Raw genomic sequence first — 23,225 nt, 5'->3', positions numbered from 1 at the left:
GGTTGGATGCACTCCCCTCCTTGCTTTGGCAGGGTGTAGTACATTGTGCGCTCCTGCCCATCACAGTCATCTGCATGGTGGCAGAAGAGGGAGGGGGAAGCTCTGCCCATTACAATACTCAGTTGGATTTTATAAGTTTATAGCTATGTTTTGTTTCTTTTCAGGAACTATATAACCGTGGTGCTTAGAGTGGTCTGAAAGGAACAGAAACACTTAGCCTTGAACTTTTGTTCTGCTGCTGTTTCTTGTGCCTCTGAGGTACAAAACATATCTGTAAACTTATAATCTATCAAACTGATGTGCAGGGGCTTAAAATAAACCAACCCAGGCTTCCCGCTCAATAGAGAGACACTTGGGGTGGGGAAACCGGAATATTGCGGTGCCAATGGACAGGTTTTTGGAGACCAGCGTTCCAGGTAGGTTGGTGTGAAACAGTCACACTCCCTCCTCATCCTCCCCCTTTCTCTTTCTCCCTCTCCCCAGAAGACACACACAGGATCCTGGGCTCATTCAACAAGAGGCTGCCCAGAGTGATGGGCACCCTGTGTACAGACCCGGAGGAGCAGGGTAACTCCATAAACAGTCATGGCAGGGGCAACATGAGTTAAAGGAAGAGCCCCTCAGAGCTACTGAGTGCACTGCAGATAATCTGTTGTTTCCTCCCTGCCCTCCACTGCCATGCCTCATACCCGGGCAGTCTCTAGTTCTTACTGAGAAATAAATAAGTGCCTTTTATGGGCTAGATCATTTATGTCTGCTCAGCCTTTGTAAGAGCCCCTGGATTTTGTGAGAGCTGGGGAAGGAACGATTGTGAACTCTACAAAACAAATGGATTACAGCATCCAGCTATGCAAATAGCTTCAGAGCACAGCACATTTTGCTGAGCATTAATTGCTACACCAGGACTGTTGCATAGCAACAGCAGCATTTGTACAGCTGACAGCTACTGCCCCTGAATTTCTCTGCCACCCTCAGTGACAAATTGAAAAGAAGGGGGCTGTCCCCGGGAAAGCTAGTAGGTACTAAGAGCACCTGTGTCAGGCCAGGGACTCTACTAGGGCTACCCAGTGTACACGTGAAATTGTGTTCGCAGCAGTGGAACTGGAGCCGTGTGTGTGGCTGGGACATAGGGCGAGGCAGGGATTGAGGTGGTGCAGACCAGTAAACTAGTGGAGTATGTGCAAGAAGGGGTCATTAAAACATCTAGTTACAGCTCAGCGTGAGTGGCTTCAAAGCTGGAATGACTGGCAGCAAGGACCTGCGCATCACAGGTACTGCTGTAACTTTCTGGGCTGAGACTAGTAATCTTAGTGCTGGGGCAGTCCTTCCCCCAAAGAGTAAATCTCTCTGAAGATCCCCTTGTTGAGTTCCTGACCAGCTGGCTGGGGCCTGTCCCCAAACATGGGTGATCCTCACAGATCCACATGAAGCTCCCGTGTTCCCACCAGATACTCAGTCCCCCTGTACTCTGGTAGCAGAACTGCATTAGCAGGGACTCTCCCTGGCCATAGCTTCTCCAGAGACCGCCCTGAAAGGGTGATAGATTCTTTGTGTGCATCCAAGTAAGAAACCCCTGAGCTCCATCCCCAGGGAAAGAGGACAAGTGGGGAAAGAGACTGGAAAGAAGGTCATAGAGGTCAAGGACAGCAGGAACCATTAGATCATCTAATCTGACCTCCTGTATAACACAGGCCATTATAGTCTGCCTCGTTACCCATGTGTTAAGCCCATTAACTTGTTTGGCTAGTGCATGTCTTCCAGAGAGTCATCAGTCTGGGTCTGAAGCCACCAAGAGGTGGAGAATCTGCCACTTCCCTCGGGAGTTCATTCCACTGTTCAAAATGTGGATTCTTAATTGTGCTGGGCTCCAGCTTCCAGCCTCTGGCTCTTGTTCTGCCTTTCTCTGCTAGATGAAAGAGCCCTCTAATACCCCCAGGAAGGTGTTTATACACTGTAAGCAAGCCACCCCTCCCTCTTCTTTTTTATAAACTGAGCAGGTGAATGATTTCGAGGCAGTAATCTACATAATCTGTAGGGAATCCTGCCTAAAGGACACTGGGTGCCTTAACGAGCCCCCCAAACACAATTTATCCCAAAGCGGCCCACATGCCCAGTCTGTTTCTTGCACCATCATGGTTCACAGTACTGCCAAAACAGAGACAAATTGGTGAGGAATGCTACTGAGAGCCGCTGTCCCCAGGAGACCCGAGAATGGAAGCAAGTAGCAGCCTGCAACTCATCTGCACCATAACACCTATAACCCTACACTCAGCACTGAAAACTATAGGGGAACCCAAAAGACCAAGTTATCCTGATAGATGTGCTCTGAGGAAGAGAAGAATGTTGCTGCAGGTAATGGAAAAATCTCTACCCTGAGGTCACTCTTTGCAGCCCAGGGAGATGAGGCACAGCCAGAGGCAGGACTACGTTTCCAGCTGAAGCAGGGATGGGTCAGCTGGAGATGAGATATTGAAGTAAATCCCCAGGACTGAAAGGGTTAAACCGGAGAGTTCTGAACAAAGGATGCCCCGAAACAGCGGAGTGGCCCTGGGTCGCTTGGGAGGGGGGGCTGTCAGGTTATTGGTGATAAACCACCCCCCTTTATTTATTTCCTTTACAAAATGCAAACTTTTTCCTCCCTTGTAAATCTTCACGTTAATGGAGCTAGAAGTGAACCTCGCTGGTGCCAGCTGAGTTATGGGGTGTAAATGAGATCAGAATCAGGCCCCCAGCCTGCACACCAGGAATAAAATAAACTACGCACACGCGGAAGAGAGGCATGCCACGGGAGCTTGGGATCATCTTAGTGACGCAAGTGGAACGTGGGCTCTGTGGACTTGCTGCTTCCCCGCCCTACAGCCCAGAGAGTTATTTACGCCTGTGCAAAGGGGATGTGAAATGCCACCCCCTGTCTTGCACACTCACTGCACAGGTCCAGGTTACCGTAAAGCAGGGGAGAGTCACCACCTTTCCTTTCCCAGGATTAGGCCTCCAGATTTGGCCTTTGAGGACTGATAACCTCGTCCCTGGCAAGAAACTGTTCAGACCACAACATACTTTTCCTTATACCAAGCAGGTCCAAATAACTCCTGTATCTGCCTGGGGTCTGCCGTCACAAACCCCCAGACCAACCCTAACAAGGAAGAAGTTCATTGTTTTGCCATCGTAACCACTTCCTGATCCGCCATCATCCCAGCATTCCTTTGAGCATACTTCGCTAATTCCACAGTAGGCAAAGGAGTGTGTCACACAGGTGGGGGCTAGTCAGTAGCCACACCCCTGAGTGTGCTATAAATTCAGGCCAGATTGCTGGCCAACTGCTTGAAAATGGCTGCCATCCTCAGAAACTGGGCTTTCAAACAGGTAAAAGAACCCACGCCTCTCCCTTGTGAAAATGGCAATAGCGTTCAGTTGGAGTAAGTACTGCTGAGCCCCGTCTCTTTGAACAGTCAGGCTGAACCCCACCCTCTCCTCTCTCTAGTGGGGTTTAAGGCTTGTTTTCTCCATTGTTATTCTGCAGACCGGGGGAGGGACAAGCCTGCGTAAGGGATTTGCTCTGACATGCAGTGAAAACAGTTACTATACAGAGACCTGGAGAGACACCAGTGTTGTACCTGTGCCTTTTAGAACGTTGATCCCAGGAATTCCAAGCTGTCTCTCAGCAGTATCAGCAAACACCTTTCAGACAGTCACTGCAGATAGAATGATAAAGGAGAGTAAAACTGTGTGTAGTAAAATGATACCACTGGCTTTTGTAAAGGGAAATGGTGCCTCTCTAACCAGTTAGATATTTTCTGAAGGAGCTAAAGCGGTGGCTGAAGGAGATCCACTAAGTGTCATGTACTCACTCTTTCAAAAGTCTTTGCTAAAGCCCTACAAGAAACCCTGGTAAGGACTCTTGGTAACCAGGGTGTGAGATAGTCTTGTTATGAATTCAAAGCTGGCGGAGAAATGGGAAGTAAAAAGTAGCCAGTGGTTAATACTGGGGTGCCCAGGGATCAGTTGTTTGAAATGTATTAAAGAGCTGGAAGAAGGGGTGAGGAGAGATTAAAAAGACTAGGACTGTTCAGCTAGGAAAAGAGACAACTAAGGGGGGATATGATCGAGGGCTATAAAATCATGACGGGTGTGAAGAAAGTAAATCAGGAAGTGTTATTTACTCCTTCTCATAACACAAGAACTAGGGGGCATCTAATGACATTAATAGGCAGCATGTTTAAAATAAACACAAGGAAGTACTTCTCCACACAGTGCACAGCCAACCGGTGGATCTCTTTGTCAGGGGATGTTGTGAAGGCTAAAAGTATAAGTGGATTCAAAAAAGAACCAGATAAGTTCCTGGAGGATAGATCCAGCAATGGCTATTAGCCAGGATGGGCAGGGATGCAGCCCCATGCTCTGAGTGTCTCTAGCCTCTGTTTGCCAGAAGCTGGGAATGGGCGACAGGGGATGGATCACTGGATGATTCCCTGTTCTGTTCATTCCCTCTGGGGCACCTGGCAGTGGCCGCTGTCAGCAGACAGGAGACTGGGCTAGATGAACCATTGGCCTGGCCCAATCTGGCCGCTCTGATGTTCTCAAGGGGTGAGTTGTAAAATGCTGAACTTGTCAACGAAATGATTCTGAGGGGTGGCTGAGACTAGGGAGGAGACTCTAACCAAGTGAGAGAACTAGGAAACATGATGGCAGATGAAATCCAGCCTAGACCAGTGCAGAGTCATGCATTCTGGGAAGAGTAGTGTGAGCAGCTTGCACATTGATTGGCCTCAGTATAACATTTCGAGGGGTGGGAGTGCAAATACCCAAATGGGCTTTGAATCCAGCACTCGCAGTCCATTGGGAGTGTTTGCACAGACTCCAGTGGGTTTCGGATCAGACCCTAAGCGTCCCTGGGGAGAGATCACTGAAGACACCAACCCAGTGTTTAGTAGCTTTAGAAAAGGGACTAGGAACTCACAAGTAACCGTGTGATACTAACTTGGGAGTGCTCTCTGGAGCTCTCACATAGACCAGACACTCATTGTGTCAGCAATACGCTATATTTTCTAACATGTCCAGATACTAGCTTGACCTCGTCTTTCCCTGTCTCCTACCCTTTGCCTGTCTGTAAGCTCTCCGGTTCAGGAGCATTGCCTTCTTGTATGTCGGGAAGAGGCCAAGTGCATTGTGGGTGTTACTGAAAATATAATAACGGCCATAGAATGCTAGGATTTATTACGGGAAACATGTATGAATCCTAGGACTAGAAGGGACCTTGAGAGGTCATCTAGTCCAGTCCCCTGCACTCATGGCAGGATTAAGTATTATCTAGACCAGGGGTTCTCAGACTTTTGTACTGGTGACCCCTTTCACACAGCAAGCCTCTGAGTGCGACCCCCCTTATACATTAAAAACACTTGTTTATATATTTAACACCATTATAAATGCTGGAGGCAAAGCGGGATTTGGGGTGGAGGCTGACAGCTCGCGACCCCCCATGTAATAACCTCGCAACCCCCTGAGGGGTCCCGACCCCCAGTTTGAGAACCCCTGATCTAGCCCATCCCTGACAGGTGTTTGTCTAACCTGCTCTTAAACACCTCCAATGACAGAGACTCCACAACCTCACCAGGCAGTTTATTCCAGTGTTTAACCACCCTGAGAGTTAGGAAGTTTTTCCTAATGTCCAACCTAAACCTCCCTTGCTGCAACTTAAGCCCATTGCTTCTTGTCCGATCCTCGGGGGTTAACGAGAACAATTTGCCTCCTTGTAACAACCTTTTATGTACTTGAAAACTGTTCTCATGTCCCCTCTGTCTTCTCTTCTCCAGACTAAACAAACCCAATTCTTTCAATCTTCCCTCATAGCTCATGTTTTCTAGATCTTTCATCATTTGTGTTGCTCTTCTCTGGACGCTCTCCAGATAAGCCATTATTACTGTTCTCTGCCCTTCCCTCGAATCCCGCAGTGAGTGGTGACCACTCAGCCCAAAACAGGATCCAGCAGAAAGACAGAAGAGCTGGGAATGGTAACGAAATAATGAATGGCATGGGGGGGAGGGGCTTCTAAAGAGAGAGGATTAAAAAGAGCAGGGCTATTTATTTAGCATGAAAAGGGAGCGAGGAAGAAGAGAGAAGCTACAGGCATTATTATTATTCATTTTCATTACTGTGGAACCAGGGCCTGCCCCCATCTGATAACACTGTGTGGTGCATTATACAGGACTGACTTATTCAGCTTTCTCTGACCTGAAACCCAGCCACGGTCTAGCAGCCACACGACCTGATTGTTTCAGACAGGAGGTGGTGAAGAGCCCGGAGCCAGTTGAGATTGTTGGTGGAACTTGGAGAGTGACTTGGCCAGGGCTTGGCCATCCATTTTCCGTGGGTTGTTAACAATCCCGAGCGGTCGAGACTCCGAGTCCAGGTGCGGCACAGGAGCAGTTAGTCTGTAGTGACTGCCTCCCGTCACCAGCCTTGCTTCAGCATTCCCTTAGCGGTCTCCCATGCAAGTACTAATCCAGCCAGCTTAACCCAGGCGCTCTCAGCTCACAGGCCTATGTGATTTGGTTGTAGCTCGGACCATGGGGAGGGAAGGGGGTTAAATGTGGGGAGTCCAGGATAACAACACACCTTGCCCTCCAAACAGTCAGGGGCTGATTCAGAGAGGCCGGGGCTAGGCTGGCACCAGCTGGGCCAGTCACTTAGCCTGTCTGTAACACAGGGATAGCCTCGCAGGGGTGTTACCCAGTACACGCTGTGGCGCTCAGCTCCGCCTTGCAGCCAGGTGAAGAGAAGAGCTCAGTGTCCGGGGGCACAGCTGTGGGATCTTCCCCAGGTGTGCTGAGTGGAATGCAGCAGTTCCCTCTTCCCAGAGCTTGCAGGGGGGACCCAGCCCTCGAGGGGATGGGCGGAGTACAGGAACATAGGCAGATGGAAGCAGACCCCAGGTCCCTCTAGCCCAGTATCATGTCTCTGACAGTGGCCAGCACAGCTGCTGCAGGGGAAGGTGTGAGATCTCCTGGGGGCGGGAATCTGCTCCTCACATTAGGTGTGATCCTGAGATACTGAAACATGGTGGGCTAAGGAGCAAAAGGGTCTAACTGTCTATACCAGGGAGCCATTGACTAGGGCCATGTGCACGGAACAGCAGTCAGCCCTCTGCTTAGTCTGGGACAGGCCAGTTAGCAGTGGAAGTGACTGTTCAGGTTAGCGTAGGGGTAACGTATGTCAGTGCTGGAGAACAGCTGGAGCTGCATACATGCAGCATTGTCTAGTGGCTGAAGCCAGGAGACCTGGGTCTCCTCCCAGCTCTGCCGAGGTTTCTGTGCTGCAGACAGAGCCTACTAGCTCTGCAGCGTGTGAGCGGGGTCTGAGCCAGGCCCCAGGGCGGATGTGAGAGCAGAGACGTTCTCGCTGGGGCCGGAGAGCAGGTGCAGAGACGTCAGAGGGGCATTAGTGCAGGGAGGACCAAAGGGGCTGAGGTTTGTAGCCCCCCCTTGGATTGCGCCAGACAGTTAATACCTGAATGTAAAGGGATTGCGGAGGATGTGATGCCTCCATTACCGCATGTGGCACATCTGTCCTTGGTGTCCGACTGGCTAGCAGAAGGCTGGGGGGAGACTTGTTACTTCCAGCTTTCAAAGGGGAGAAAGATGTTAACAAAGGAACTATAGGCCACTTCCCCTCGCTTCTGACCCCGGAGATATGCTGGAGACCAGCCTGCAGGCTTGTTCGAAGGAATGGGTGGAAATTCAAAGCGCTGTAATTGGGAACTAGTCTGGCTTTAATAATACACTGTCAAAGACGAGGACAAACATTAACGAGCCTTTAACCTCACCCCTGGTTAATCCTAACTAGTTGCCCCTGTGCGGCAGGTAAGTATGGTCACCCCCGCCTTAGAGATGGCTTGAGACAAGAGGAGTGTGTCTAGCCGTAGGGTCCCAGAAGTCCATGGTTCTTAGGCTGGGCTTGGACAGCAGCCCTGTAAATGGCACAGCAGGGGTTGTCAATGGCAGTGAGCTGCAGTGGAGAACTTGCTCGTGGGGCCTGGTGTCTCGGAGGCTGGTATTTGTCGGTTTGTTCATGGCCTCGTCCAGGCATCGTCCTGCAGAATGGCCACATCTTGAAATCTTCCCTTTCCGATTGTAGGAGTGGGGGGGGGTCCCAGCTGACAGACAAAAGTGAAATGCAAGTCTGGGTCCGAATAAGTGCCAGTCTCCACGAGGGGCTGAGAGGGAGCTGCCCAACATGGTGATAGGCCCCTTGCTCTGGCAAATGGATAACGCTTTGCCTTCCTGGGTGGATTGCTTTGTGTGCGCCCCTGGCTGAGTGTCAAGGGGGCTGAGACCAGTTGCCATTTGAGAAGATATACTGCTAAGGGGGAGGAGAAGGGTTTCTGTAGGTTTTACAACTTAAATTCTCTGTCCTCTGCTTTACTGACTGTTTCTCTCTTTGTCTCTCTAGTGAGGATACAGCGGAGACAATAGCAATAGATCCTAACAATCAGCCGAAGTCTCCCCTGGAAAAGTTTATGGTCAGACTGTGTACGCATCACCAGAAGCAATTCATTCGTGTGCTAAACGACATATACACGGAAGTACAGCCAGGCTGCGAGGGCCGGCCGCTACCTGACTCCGAAAACATGGATGCAGCTACTTGCAGCTCTGGTTGCAGCCAGCAAAGCACTGAACATTGGAAGAAGTCCGCTCCCTGTTCTGAACTGAAGCCCCTTACTTCCTCAGACTCAGACAGAGACCCAGTGGGTCTTCATAGCCCGCTGCGTGCTGCAGGGCAACCCTCGGAGCCTCATGCAGAGCTGAAATCCATGGACAGGATGGAGAATTTCAGTACTGCTTTCAAAAGAGACTTCTCTGAGCTCTCCGCTACTAGAAGTAGTTCTGTTAGTCCAAAGGATAGTTCCACCCAAGGATACCTCACCACTTCGAACTCTTCCTCACTCCACTTCCATCCTGGCACCAGGAGCCCGGAAGGACAAACCACTGGACAGGAGCAAGAGGCTGGTGTCAGAAAGTGTGAGGATGACAAAGTCCAGATCCAAGGCAAGACCTTAGCAGACAGCTACATTGCTGTAAAAGTGGCCCATGTGAACGGCAGTGAGGACAGCTCAGACAGCTGCCTGGGGTCTCAGAAGAACTCTTTCAAAGCTTTACCAGAAGAGGGTTGGGATTCAGGGTTTCCAGTGAACTCTCCTCGAAGAGCTGACAAAGAGAACGCTTTACAGTGCAGCTCCAAAGCATCTTTGCACCAGGATTTAGAAACAAACGAAGAAGATGCAAGACCAAAGCAAGAAAACCATCTCCATGCCCTGGGAAAGACTAAGGGGGGCTACCACACCCATCCTGGCGAAAAGAATCCGTGTGAGCATTCCAAAGACGGATGGGTGGCCTCTGCACCAGTGCCAGGGATACACAAAGCCTCCAGTGGGCGCTCAAGAGCGAAGACAGGGTCCTCATCCGTCAAAACAGCTCGGAAGAACAAACGGGCATCGGGACTGAGAATAAATGACTATGACAACCAATGTGACGTTGTCTATATCAGCCAGCCAATAACTGAATGCCACCTGGAGAGCCAGCGGTCAGTGTCCCGGAGGACAGCTCGGAAGAGCACCCGCGGGTATTATTTCAATGGCGAGTGCTGTGAGCTGCCAACTGTCCGCACGCTGGTGAAAAGCTCCCGAGTGGGAGAGAGAGGAAACGGTCCGGCGCGGAGGACGGAAGCATTACTGAGCGCTAAGCAGAGCCCGGCGCTCTCTGGAGGCGAGCCTTCGGAGGCAGCCCAAGCTGTGGGGAAAGAGGCTGACAAAAGAGCGTCCCTCAGGCTCCTGTCCAAAGGGGCTCCCCCCAGCAGAGAAGCTAACGAGAGAGCAGAAAAGGAGCCCAGCGAGGGCGGCTTGCTGAAGTCAAGAGAAGCTGCTTACACTGAGCCACTGCTGGCTCTGTCTGCTCCCCCCTGCCCTGACAATGCACCAGAAGGCGGCTCGGCCACCACGCAGCCTCTAGCCATCGGGCCCCCTGCTGCTGAAGGAAGCGAGGAGAGGATGTGCCAGCTGCTGGAAGAGGCGGAGGCAAATGTTCTCCAGCAAGCTAGCAGTGGTGCTGACCTCTCTGGGGACTGTGGGCCCACAGAAGACAGCAGCAGGGAGGCTACAGATTCGACACCTCTTTCTCCACCAGAAGCTGCTAGTAGGGAGGAAGGTTCTCCATGCTCAGAAATACAAGCTGTTCTGGCGCCTCCTGCCGGCCTGGACCCGGCGCCTCCTGCCGGCCTGGACCCGGCGCCTCCTGCCGGCCTGGACCCGGCGCCTCCTGCCGGCCTGGACCCGACGCCTCCTTTGCAGCTTCCCACCACCATGGACCTAGCGCTTCCTACCAGTGCAGACCTGGTGCACCATGCAGAGCCTCCTGCCAGCATGGACCCTGAGCCGCCTGCTGGAGTAGACCTGGAGCTGGCTGGGGCACTTCCTGGAGAGCCCCCAACTAGTACAGACCTGGAGCTTCCTGCCATGCCCCCTGCCAGCATGGACCTGGAGACTCCCATGCAGCCCCCTGCGAGTTTGGAGGCCGAGCCCCCTGCAAGCTTGCAGTCTGCCGATGTGACGGAAAACATTCCTGCTGACCCAGAAGCTGACGTAAGGGAGGTGTGGGAAGGCCCACCTGAGCCAGGGGAGGCCATGCCGACTCTTGCAGAGCTCAGTGGAATCTTGGCAGGCGAGACTGCCCCAGAGAGCAGCAGGCTGGGTGAGAGAGAGAACGGCGATGGTGAAATGCCACCAGGACCTGACACTTCAGAAACGGATGGTAAAGGGAGCGTCTTGTCCAAAGAAAACCCAGAGAAGAAGCAAAAGAAAGGCAGGAGAGCGCTCGTAGCATCAGACCGGCGTCTCCGCAGCCAGCAATCCCAGCCACCCACGGAAGCCAGTGCTGAAAAGTCTGGTTCCTCCACCTCTCTGCAGCTTCCCTGTCTTCAGATTAAGCTTTCTAAAAGTCCCGGTGCAAAGCGTTTTAGGAGGGAGGTGCACCTTGACGGAGCAGCATCCGTGTGCTTCCCAAAGGATTGCTTCCACAAAACACTGCTGAAGAACATCCAGGGCCCAGACACCGGGAGTGCCCTTGAGAGAGAGCCCGTGCAGCGGGGAGGAGACGAAAATGGCATTACTACTAGGCAAACCTATAAAAGCATGTTGGCAAAAGAGAGTGCAGCGGAGAGAGAAGGGTCATCGAAAGATGGCCCCCCTGCTAAAGCCAGCCATAGTAAGTCAGGGGAGATGCTTGAGATCTGTGTAGAGGCTAATTCTGATAAGAGAAGTGTTCTCCTTCCTAGGGAAAGTGGAACAAGTGTACAGGACGCAGAGCAATCGGATGAGAAACCAGGTGATGTGGAGAACCCAGACAATGCTGTAGATGCTGGAAAGGTACAGTATAAAGATCTGACTGATTCGCCTACAGGTCCCAGTAGTAAAAGTGGAAGCAAACACGTCCCATCCAAGACTTGGAAGCATAAAAAGTTGGCCCTTCCAGTTTACAACTTGAGACACACCCCTACACCTGTGCACACTGCAAAAAAGAATCTTCCAGGGAAGGAAGTTCTGCAAGCCAATCCAAACCAGAAGGAAGAACACAGTTCAGGGAACAAAGACACCACAGATTTGAAGGAGGTGGACACAGTGGCTGAGGACAAACCAAAGTTTGTGGAGTGGTGTGCTGAGGAAGAGAATCAGGAACTTATTGCTGACTTTAATGCCCAGTATATGAAAGTTCAGAAAGGCTGGATTCAGTTGGAAAAAGAAGCACAGCCAGCCCCCAAAGTAAAGAACAAAGCTGACAAGCTGAAAGAGATTTGGAAAAGCAAGAAAAGAACCCGGAAATGTAGAGCGTCTCTCGAAGTTCAAAAGCTTTCCCCTGTCCAGATGCTGTTTATGAAGGCCTTCAAGTTATCCAACATTTGCCGTTGGTTCTTGGAGACAACTGAAACCAGGTCACTAGTCATTGTGAAGAAACTCAATACCCGTCTCCCAGGAGATGTCCCCCCCATCAAGATCCCTTTGCAGAAGTATTGTTCTTCCAGCCTGTATCCCAGCTCACTGCAAGCTGAACGCTTGAAAAAACACCTCAAGAAATTTGCTGCAACTACCCCTGCTAAAAATAACTTGAAGAATCAAAAGTTATGGGCCAGGCTTCGGGAGAACGCTGACAGTACGGAGCCCGGGGAAGCCGCCAGTCCCAACCAGACGTCTCCTTGTGAGGCTAGCTCAGAAGAAGCTGGTGAAGACAGAAACATGCAGCCCCCTCCAAGTCTGCCAACGCAGGCCAGCACTAGGATTCTGCGGAAATACTCCAATCTGAGGGGCAAACTGCGAGCCCAGCACCGCCTGGCAAAGAATGAGAGAAAGGGGGAGAGTGCAGCTGATCATCCCTCAGTGGAAAGTAAGCAAAGCCGGAAGAGCGTCTGCATCAACCCGCTGATGTCTCCAAAGCTGGCCTTGCAGGTCAAAGCTGATGTGTTTCCTGCGAAGTCCATGCGAGCGGAAGCAGCAGTGAAGGGAAGAAAAGGGAAAAGCAGGTTCCAGGAGGACTCCTTGCCCAGAGCTGACCCTCAGCCAGGCAGAAAGAAGAGAACACTGCGGGAGAGCAGCACTGTGCCAGAGCCGTCTCGCTCCTCCAGTAAAGACAGGCTGCCAGCTAAGAAGGGCAGCAAAGGAAAACATTCCGAGGTTCCCCCGAAAGCGCCTGCTACCAGAAAGCAGGCTGCCATGGAAAGAAGCAGTAAGCTCGAGAAAAAGGTGTCTTCGAAAGAGAAGAGAGTCCCAAAAAGGCAGCTTGGCAAAGGCAGACTCCCCCTCCCGAAAGTCAAAGAGAACCCCGCCCAAAGAGCTGCACCCCTGCCCAGCCGGGACGGGCTCACCAAATCTGCAAAGCTGAAACCCGCGGGGGAGCCCTCTCCCAGGTCCCAGAAAGCAGCCGATAAGAAGCCTAGCAGTGGGAAAACTCTGACCAGGTCTATGAAGAAAATTCAAGAGAGCAGCACGTCCCAGGGCAAGAGAAAGTTAAGGGCAAAAGTTGACTGTTCACACAGCAAGCGAACACGACTGGATGCAAAATAACAGAGAATGGTAGCCATGTAAAAACTGTTGTATAGTAGTAACCCTCGATCATGCATTAACTGAAGCTGCTTTTATAAGCTGTAGCAAGCCTTTCAAAATCCGCAGTTAAAGGATTACCCCCGTGATTTTAGGCATCGGAAGGTGTGTCTCGGACAGAGAGGAGAGCTGTCTGTCTCTACTGTAGAGGGAAGTTACTGCAATTTGAATGTTCCTTGGGTTTTAAGCTTGGAACCAGGCAGTTTTAGTTAAAAGTACAGTGCCTTATTTATCATTTTTAAACAAATAAATAACAAAGCTAGTCTGTGTGATTTAAAGGCTTGCATTTTATACTTGATGCACAAGCACTTGTACTGTAGCAGAAAGGAAACCACCTTCATGCACATAAAGTAGCTTTCAGCAGCCTTTTGAGGGGCGTTCACCCTTTGCATTAAACATCCGGACTGTGTGTTTGTGAGTGACATTGGAAGCAAAACCAAAAGCATGTTTCGTGTCGCCAGAGAGGGACGGGGTAGTTGGTCATTACTCCGTTCCTTAGCAGCAGGTGGTGGGCAGGTAACTGTTTCAAGATATTCATTGTTGGCCACTTGTGTGTAATGGATGGTCTTTAGGGTTAGACAGCTATTTCTACTCTGCTGCCTCTTAAGCCTTGAGGTAGTGTGGTCTGATCAAAACCGACGTGGCAAAGGGGTTCCTGCTGGGGATATTGGCGCTAGTTCTGTAGCATCTACAGCTGTTGGCAGGCGCAGTGGGCTAGGCTCATCCTTGGGGCTGTCCAGTACGTCAGGGATGAATTGGTCCCACTGTGCCTTACTGTTGGGCAGAATGCCCTCTCCAAGCAGCGTTTTGGTCATAGCACCTGGATCCATGTTGATTTCTGCTTTCTCGGACAGTAGCTTTTCACTAATAATCGGGTATTTTCCTTCCTGTGAAAAGCCAGGGCAGATTTCCACTCGTTATTTAGTCAGTCTGTGTGAAAGGGAAATGTGTAGCCTCCCCACGTTGTCTCCCCCCCCCCTCCCCCCCGCACAGAACACCTGTATTTTAAGGCAAAATTCTTAATGTCGTCTTTGAATAATGCTGAGATCTAAAGTATCTGATTCTCTTTTTTATTAACTTCAATCTCATTTTAAAATAAAGTGAAGCTGTTTTGGTTCCTGACAGTGTTGTGGTGTGCTGTAGAGTCTAGGATCGGGTAGTTCTCCTCATCGTCAGAACAGCCCAGGCAGTTTGTACACCCCGCCTTGAACTGGCTTGCAAACATATCCTTGAAGGTCTAATCAACACAAACCATGCACTGCTTAAAGGTCAAGCAATAGTTTCCAGTGGAGAAACACAAAGAGTAACAGTGATACACACAGGAAAACCTGTTAGAAATGCACATAATCATATTCCCATAGCAGACATTGGTGGTGGAGCTAATTGGGGTGGGGGTGGGGAGTTTTATATTGAAATTTTCCACCCGCCCCTTGTGTAAGCAGCTGTAAGATGATGGCGTCAGCTCCCACTCTGTGCCTAAGTTGAAAAGATCAAGGCCAGCCATTTTATTTCAAAAGCTCCACTTCCAGCGGGTACAAAAGAAGGGCTGTTTGCACAAGTTTCTAAGCAAACTTCCATTCACTAGGTTCAACACCTGAAATCTGATTGTGAAGGCTCTGAAATCTCCTGACCTTTGGAGAATAGCTTCCAGCCGCCATTGTCCTAGGGAGATTTGAATATACATGCATATCTTTGTTATAATAGCCAGCTTAAACTAGGCTCTCCCCTCAGAGAGCTTTACTATCTGCAGAGAGAGAGCATGCCTTTTGGGGCGTGGCGAGGGCTGCGTTGCAGAGGAATTGATTTTCACGGTTAGTGTTAAACCTCAGATACCAAAGCTCATTATTGGAGGCAGAAAGTGGATAATTAATTGTCTTCAATCTCTTGCTGGATCCATTTAGCGCAGGGGATGAAACTAAGCTTTGGAGACCCCAGAGCACTCTTCCCAGTGCAGTAGTTAGCTCCCCGTGTTCCGGAGAGTGCTGCGTGCTGGGACAGGCGGGCACCCGCACTGGGGGAGCTTCAGCCAGAGCCCAGGGCCGGGGGACTTGGAAATCACGGATTTGTAAAGAGCTGTTATTTTTTTAATCATGCTGAATAAAGTAAATGCTGGACAGTTATTTTGTGGCTGCCAGGCCTGCCAGCCCTGTACAGGTTAATATGAAGTTATCTATTACTTTAATTTTACTGTGCATATTAACTATGGCCAGCATTCCGACAGAACAGATCTAAAGGCAGTTAAGGAGAGGGGGACTGTACCTGCAGGTGGTTAAAAGGAAAAGCTGTATCTTTTTTTAAATTCTGATCTAGAATATTCTTGTTTCCTGTAGTCTGGGCTGCTTTCAGAAAGAAATAGTGAGTGTGTGTGCGTACGTGTGCGAGGACCTTTGATGTCTCTGAATGGTGCCGCTATCCCAACTTCATGCCAATAAAACCTTTACCCCCCCCCCCCCCCCCAATCATTTTTCTTGTGTATGCCAGAGTGGAAATAAAAGAGTGTTCGGTTTCTGTGGGTTTTTAGAATTTCAAAGCTTTCTCCTAGTACTGTTTGTCCTTCACAACCTGCAAGGAACCAGGGGCTATTTTAACGCCCAGCTTCAGGCTGGGGAGTGACAGAATAACCATGAGCTGAACTCGCACTTCTGGGCAGCTGAGTGCTGCAGATTGCCTGTTAGGTCTCCAAGGATAGCTGCACATGACAGGTGGGCTCTAGGGCCGGGCTCTAGCACTGACGGTTCCTGCAGTAGCTCGTCGCTGGGTCAGGTCAGCTCGCTCTCTGCCCAGCCTTTGGCGCTAGCATCCCTTTCTCCGGGCGAAGGACGCATTTGCACAGCAGACTCTTGGGGGTGCTGCTTGACGTCACCCAGGGGCAGGCCACGTTCCTCGTGGCACGTCTGGATTAGAGTCTGACTGGGGTGAGAGAATGGCCAGTGTGCCCATCCTGGGAATGGGGCAGCCATGCCCACCTGCCAGTGGTGCCCAGCTAGGACACAGTCACTGGAAACAGGAGACTCTCTTCCCAGGAGGCTACATTAAGAAAAGAAAAGAAAATCTTCCTGTCTCCCCTGCAGGCCCCCACCTGTGTCCTTTCACTTCCCCCTTTCATGAGCCGGGTGAGTGAGTGTGTGTGTGTGTGTTCACTGCTGAGAGGTCAGAGCACGAAGCCCTGCCAGAGAACATGGTACTCAGCCGTGCATCGCCGGGCAGGGCGCATTGCTGCGGTGGGCAGCCGGGTCAGATACACACAGCTCAGCGCAGGCTCGGAGTACGGGGGTTTGGCATGTGGGTCCAAGCAGCTCCTAGACCTAGGGCCTGTGTCGGAAGGTGTTACAGGAAATGTTGGTGTCCCCCAGTAGCTGTGAAGTGCTCAAAGGAGGGGCCCGATCCAGCGCCCAGGGACGGCAGGGGAAACACACCCATTGCTTTTCATGGGAGCTGGGTGGAGCAGGAGTTGTACATATGGTTTTGAATGCGGGAGTGTCTGGCTCTAGCCTAGAGGGACAGTGTAGGGGAAGGGAGGGAAGGGCTAGTGGACTGTGTGTGGGTGGGTGGGTGAGTACACACCTTTGTGTCTGTAGAAATTAGGGGAGAGGATGCAAAAGGAATTTCAGGTCTTTCCGCTGCAAAGCAAACCCTATTTATTTATTTATTTATGTGTGCGTGAGACTGGGTCAAAGCCCTGCGGATAGTCAGTGAGACACGGACCTGGGCAGGCTGCTGTGCCTCGAGCGTTGCCCTGGGTGGCTGGCGGGGCCCAGGACTGGTCCACGCCTTCGGGGAAGGGCCAGTATTGATGTCACTTCCTGGTGCCTTTCCTATGGAAGCTCCCGTCCCCGGGCCAGTCAGGGCCCGCAGCTGGCTTTCTCGCTGCTTTAACCCTACACACGCTGCCCTCGTTTGAGGGGCGTGGGGACGACGTTACCATTTGCCGCAGCCGCCCCACGCTGGTTCATTTGGAAGCTTTCGCTCGTTTGGGTAACCTCAGTGCTGACTGTGCGTGTGTGAGAATATAAACCCTCCCACTCAGAGCAAGAGCTGCTGTCCCGTCCGCCCCCCAACAGCTAGTGTTTGCCCCCAGCCCCTGCTCGCTCTCTCCCAGCACGTGCAGCGCGAGCAAGCAGCCAGAGCTCTCCGCGCCCGCTCTGGCTCTCTCTGGTGCTGTGTGACTGGAGCAGCCCCTTCGCCCTCTCCGCTCTCACCCAGCTCAAGGACTCAGCACACCTCCTAAGCTGTCCCTCTTGGCCCTGGCCGGAGACGCTGGAGGGGCTAGCCCCACAGACGCAGCTGGGCATTGAAACTCGAGGTGTCTGCGGAGCGGGTGCCTGGAGCAGCCCCAGTCTTGTGGAAGGGAAGGCCAGCGAAACCCTGGGCGTTCTCTGCCAACACACCCAGGGGCTGATGACTGGGATGGGTTACGGGGGGGACCTGGCCTGTCAGGAAGAGGCCATGACAGGGCTACAGGCCACCCAACGCTGTGGACCCTTCAGTCATGGCCTACCTGCCAAATGCAAGCAGTTAGCCTTTGGGCCGAGACAGCAGCATCCCCTTGCTGGTCCCTGAGCTGCAGACAGTCCTCTTAACCGGCACGGTCGCTGTCCACATGGCCTGTGTGGGCTCTTGGGGCATGGACATCCGCAGGGCCTTCTCTGTCCCATTGCCATGGACTCCAGCTACGGCTCAGTGCTCTGGGGGGAGACGCTCCCCGTCCGCCTCTCCTGCGTCGCTACTTTACACCTGCAGCCGCCCCAGCTTCCAAAGCACAGGGTGAGCTCGGCGGGCACCGGGCTCGGCTTTCCTTGCTGATTCTGGGGAAGGGACGAATTAGAAGCCGCAGGGTCTGTTTTATCCTGTGGGGCAGAGCTGTGCGGGCAGCCAGACCTCCGGTGTTAGACTCCTCCTCCCGCCCCCCCACCCCCGCCAGCCATCTTTGCATCACACTGTTCCTCATCTGCCCTCGGTGCAGGCCTGTCATGGACTGCTGTGGGCTGGAGATACGACACTGTACAAACCTGTCTGGTAATCATGGACATGTGCTACTCCTGTCTACGCTGCGCAGCCTGGCTGCACGTGGGTGGGCTGGCAGTGGCTCCAAATTCCTGCAGCATTCACAGAATGAAGACACCAGGAGGCTGGAGCGGATGGTACTTGATGGATGATGATAAGCAGTGTGTTTTACTGCCTTCGTTCCAGGCCTGGCCTGCGGCTCTGCGCTCTTGTCTCGCATCTGCTGTAACGCCACTCTCGGCCTGCTCTCCCGTCTTCCCCAAACCCACCGTCCGGCCTGGGCAGAGAGCTGTGCTGCCACAAGGACACGTCACCCCCATCTTCAAACACCTGACTCTCCTTAGGTCGGGATCCATCCTTCCATTGCCATCCTGGGGTTCACCAACAAACACCCCAGACCTTCTCCTGGACCTTTCCTGTCAGTCTAGCCCTGGCCTCCCTCGCTTTCCAGCTCCCTGCAGATAACTCAATGCTTCTCTGCAACCCCATCCAGCTGCAACAGCCTCCTGGGATGTTTCCACCACATCGACTGGCCAGTTTTGGTCAAATCTCTTCTCTGACTAGCCCTCCCATGGTTTTCCCTTTCCAATGGGGTTCAGTTTCTTCACCCTGCAGCGTCTTTAGTCCCACCGCATCTGTAACGTAGCGTCTCGCAGGTAACTCTGTGAGCGGCTCGGTTTGCGGTGTGTGCGCCATGTGTGACATGCACTGGGCCGCATTCAAGTGAGATTTGTCCTGCATGTTTACATCAGACCCGAAAGCGCAGCCCGAGCTCGGAACTGCTCCCAAGAGCGGCTCCAAGCTGGGCGACGGTCCCTGGCAGGGAGTTTCTCTCCTGGCGGGGCTGGGGATCTGTGTGTACGCCCCTCCCCCCCACCCTCGTACCCACCACTCTAAGGTAGAGAACGGTGTTGCTCTGTTCGACACCTCCTCCCAAGCCGCGGCGGTAGCACGGATTTACCAGGAAGTTTGGGGGCCAGTCGTGTGTTAACTGTTAGGAACAAACTTTCCCAACCACTGTGTTTTGTTCTGGAAACCCCCAGTGGGAAAATCTTCTTTTCCTGCTGTTCCCTGGCTGTTAAACGTTCGCTGGGATGGAGATTGTCTTCGGCCCCCGAGTAGCTTTGCACCCGTGGCAGGTGAACAAGGCCACAGATCTGCCCAGATTTCAGCTCTTTGTCCCAGTAGATTGAACGACTGGGATTACTGTCCGTTCTGAGCGCTTGCCTCGGACAAGCTGAGAGCTCTGTCGCCACCACTAGGTGGAGCTGTGAGGAATTAAAACAATCGGAAAAGGACGAGACCTCATTTGTGCTGAGCTGTTTTTATCCCTGGTAGTGCAAGGGCCGTTCCCCGCCCCCAGTGACGCATCACACGCTCACCTAACGGAGCCAGTCCCACATGGGGCCAGGTCGTGAAAACCGAGGCAGAGAATGGGTCACTGCCCCATTGAGTTACATCCCCTCCCAGTCTGAACGTGCCAGCCCGACTTACTGATTGCGTAGGCGTGTGTACGCACTCACGCCTGCATGTCCAAAATGGGCTGGACCCACCTGCCTTCAATGCCAGCGTGTCCGCACACCGCACCCCCGAACACAGGCGTCCGCACACCGCACACCCGAACGCAGGCGTCCGCACACCGCACTCCCGAACGCAGGCGTCCGCACACCGCACACCCGAACGCAGGCGTCCGCACACCCGAACGCAGGCGTCCGCACACCGCACACCCGAACGCAGGCGTCCGCACACCGCACCCCCGAACGCAGGCGTCGGCACACCGCACACCCGCACACAGGCGTCCACACACCGCACCCCTGAACGCAGGCGTCCGCACACCCGAACACGTGTCCACACACAGCACACCCGAACACAGGTGTCCGCACCCCCGAACGCAGGCGTCCACACACAGCACACCGGAACACAGGTGTCCGCACACCCGAACGCAGGTGTCTGCACACCACACACCCGAACACAGGCGTCCGCACACCGCACTCCCGAACGCAGGCGTCCGCACACCGCACACCCGAACACAGGTGTCCGCACACCCGAACACAGGTGTCCGCACACCCGAACGCAGGCGTCCGCACACCTGAACGCAGGCGTCCGCACACCGCACACCCGAACGCAGGCGTCCGCACACCGCACCCCCGAACGCAGGCGTCGGCACACCGCACACCCGCACACAGGCGTCCACACACCGCACCCCTGAACGCAGGCGTCCGCACACCCGAACACGTGTCCACACACAGCACACCCGAACACAGGTGTCCGCACCCCCGAACGCAGGCGTCCACACACAGCACACCGGAACACAGGTGTCCGCACACCCGAACGCAGGTGTCTGCACACCACACACCTGAACACAGGCGTCCACACACCGCACCCCTGAACCCAGGTGTCCGCACACCTGAACACAGGTGTCCACACACCGCACCCCCGAACGCAGGCGTCCGCATACCCGAACACGTGTCCACACACAGCACACCCGAACACAGGTGTCCGCACCCCCGAACGCAGGCGTCCACACACAGCACACCGGAACACAGGTGTCCGCACACCCGAACGCAGGCGTCTGCACACCACACACCTGAACGCAGGCGTCCACACACCGCACCCCTGAACGCAAGCGTCCGCACACCCGAACGCAGGTGTCCGCACACCTGAAGGCAGGCGACCGCACACCCGAGCACAGGCAGGGCCTCCCGGAGGCTGAACGTGCGGGTCTGTAGAAAGTCCTGGGTTTGTGCAGCTCGGAGCTCTGCAAACCAGGGACGGTTAGCTGGGCCCAGCCCCTTTGCTCAGCATGATGTCCCTGTGCTGCTCGTAGGCTTCCCTTTGCTGAGCCTTTAGCCTGGGGTTGTGCCATGAGTCACCTGGGCTAAGGTGTTCTCAGGAGCCGTAATCTGCATTGTGATCATCCCTTGGCTTGGAAGAACTCATGGTCTCCCCCTCCTCACCATATTGGACTTACCCTCATCAAAAGCACGTCCGTCACCTTTAGGATGGGGGGCAGGGTGTTGGGTGTGTCTCTGGACACGTTGGCAGCTTCCAGGCCTGGCATTCCGAGAACTTGAGTTGCAAGGTTTTGATGGCCTCTGTTGACCTTTCAGCACATGTGGTCCCTCTAGTTGTGGTTGGTTTTTAAGTGTCTGTGTGTAAGAGTACCTCTCGCTGTATAAATGACGGGTGCTGGGAAAGGTAGCCAGGGCCTAGCCATTGAAATGCGGATCTCCTTGATAAGCTTTCTGGGCAGGCTGAGGCATTTCCTCCCACTTGGTGGTCACAAAAACTAGGCTTGTAAATAGTTTTTATATTTATTTTGTGTACTTTCTGCAGCTCCGTGGTCCGAGTGCCGGTGGGTGGCCGCGTTGGGCCATTGCCTCACATTGGACACAGATCAAGGCAAGCACCAGGCCAGTGCCCTGTTCTGGTGGGATGATTTTTTTTAATGACGCAACATTAAAAAGTCGAAGCATTAAATATTTTTCTTCATCTCATCTTCTTAAAGCTGGTCGTAGCCGGTCGGCAGGACCTGGTTGCCTCACGTGGCTGGCTGGGCTCTGCATTCTGTTGGCCCTGACACCATAAGCAATAAGATTCGTAGGAATAAGTTCAAAGTCAGTAAAACCATGGGCCATGGAGGGGGTGGGGAATCTCGCTGCAGATTGGTTTGCCTTTGCACGGGGACCTGGTAGCTTAGAACTACCGTTTATGGTTCTGTGTGCTCTCGTGTCTCCTTATGACAGGAAATCACGGCCCTGATGGCAGGGCTGGACCCGACACCGGCTGCGGGAGTCTGGGGAGGAAAGATGTCAACGGGCTTGTATTCCAGTGGGCATCTGACTGGGGCAAAGCCCCTGATTATTTTAGGAATCCCCTAAAATGGCCAGGATGGACCAAGCTACTTATTAGCCTGTTGCAACTTAGGACCTTTTAACTAATGTCCCCATCTTGTGTCTGCTCTTCTGGTTGTGGAAAACGTAATTCCACAGGCACAGAGGAGGTGACCTCCCTGCCGGGTCCTTGTGTTGTGCTGATGTCCTTAAGGCATTTAGCCAGACTTCCTCGTGATCTACCCAGATGGCTCCCAAATGCTCCCTGGCTCTTTGCTAGTAGCTTTCTAGGATTTTGTTCTAGGGTTTTTGTATTTATAAATGTGTTTAGAATTTTTTTCACTCTTTTTGTTCTTGATGTATGTCTTGGTTCTAGCCCTCAGGCAGAGGAAACCTAGCCCCCAAGCTGTCTGCATTGGAGCATATGAGTTAGGTTGGATCGTCTCGTGCGTCTATTCATTTAACTTCTATTCATTTAACTTACGAAAGCTCCCAAGCTTTTGTTTCCTGATATTGGTTTTCTTGGTCACATAGGACTCTCCCCTGCCTCCTGCAAACTTCCTCCTTTGGGACATTGTAGAAACCAGTAATTTTCTCTTTTCAAGTGTTTGTCAACTTTTAAATGGTAGTTCCTTTTTAATAACAAAAATGTTTTTCTGCATCTACATCTGCTGCCCTTGTAGAACGTTGTAGTTTCCCCCTGACACTGATATGAGACGCCCAGGACCATACAAGTCCCCTGCCACCCCGTCTGGTACTGTATGTATGAGCCTAACCAATGTGAACTTTAGAAAAGAGCTGTGAGGACTGTAGGCTGGTGACCGTGGAGGTTTGAGGATCTGGCTTGGATCTGCATTTCCGTTCTGTTCTGGGTATTAGGAAATACTTCAGTGTGACTGGAGAAAATGAAATGTCTGCTGTGAATTGCGGGTCAGAGTGTTGAACAAGGTTTTCATTCGCTAATGTTTACATACCTCACCTGAAGGACCTTGGAAAGTGTATATAGCAAAATAAAATTATATTGAGTTGCTTTAAAACAATACGTGTAACTGTAAGAGCTGGAGTGAGCTGAACTGTCTCAAGTCTCTGAATAGTGACGTTGTGAACTCTGTGCTCCTGTGTTTTATTTCCTGTTAGACTCTGGGAGAAGTTGTGTTCTTGTTACTGGTTAAACTCCTTCAGGATTCCCACCACCTTGTTTTCTTTTATTCCTTAGACATTGTTGATAACGACCCAACGAGCTTTCTAAA

General features: G+C 52.4%; 2 protein-coding genes across 3 annotated transcripts in view; both read left to right on the top strand.

Moving 5' to 3' along the window:
- The window catches only part of LOC135881091 (ligand-dependent corepressor), a 77,316-nt gene extending 54,091 nt beyond the window's left edge, over window positions 1-23,225 (top strand). Inside the window, exon 7 of one of the 2 annotated variants that reach the window (XM_065407599.1) lies at window positions 23,192-23,225. In XM_065407599.1, the coding sequence (XP_065263671.1) occupies window positions 23,192-23,201 (10 nt within the window). In that variant the 3' untranslated portion in view covers window positions 23,202-23,225. Of the gene's footprint in view, window positions 1-483; window positions 673-23,191 lie in introns of those variants that run through there. The other variant, XM_065407598.1, reaches the window with a different exon arrangement.
- Window positions 8,624-13,213, top strand: LOC135881887 (uncharacterized). Its single transcript, XM_065408614.1, has one exon. It carries the CDS (start codon window positions 8,624-8,626, stop codon window positions 13,100-13,102), a length of 4,479 nt encoding a protein of 1,492 aa, XP_065264686.1. The 3' UTR covers window positions 13,103-13,213.

Source organism: Emys orbicularis, chromosome 7 (assembly GCF_028017835.1).
Source record: "Emys orbicularis isolate rEmyOrb1 chromosome 7, rEmyOrb1.hap1, whole genome shotgun sequence".
NCBI classification, from domain to species: Eukaryota; Metazoa; Chordata; order Testudines; family Emydidae; genus Emys; species Emys orbicularis.
The sequence above is the reverse complement of the archived record's forward strand: the minus strand, read 5'-3'. Positions and strand labels throughout refer to the sequence as shown.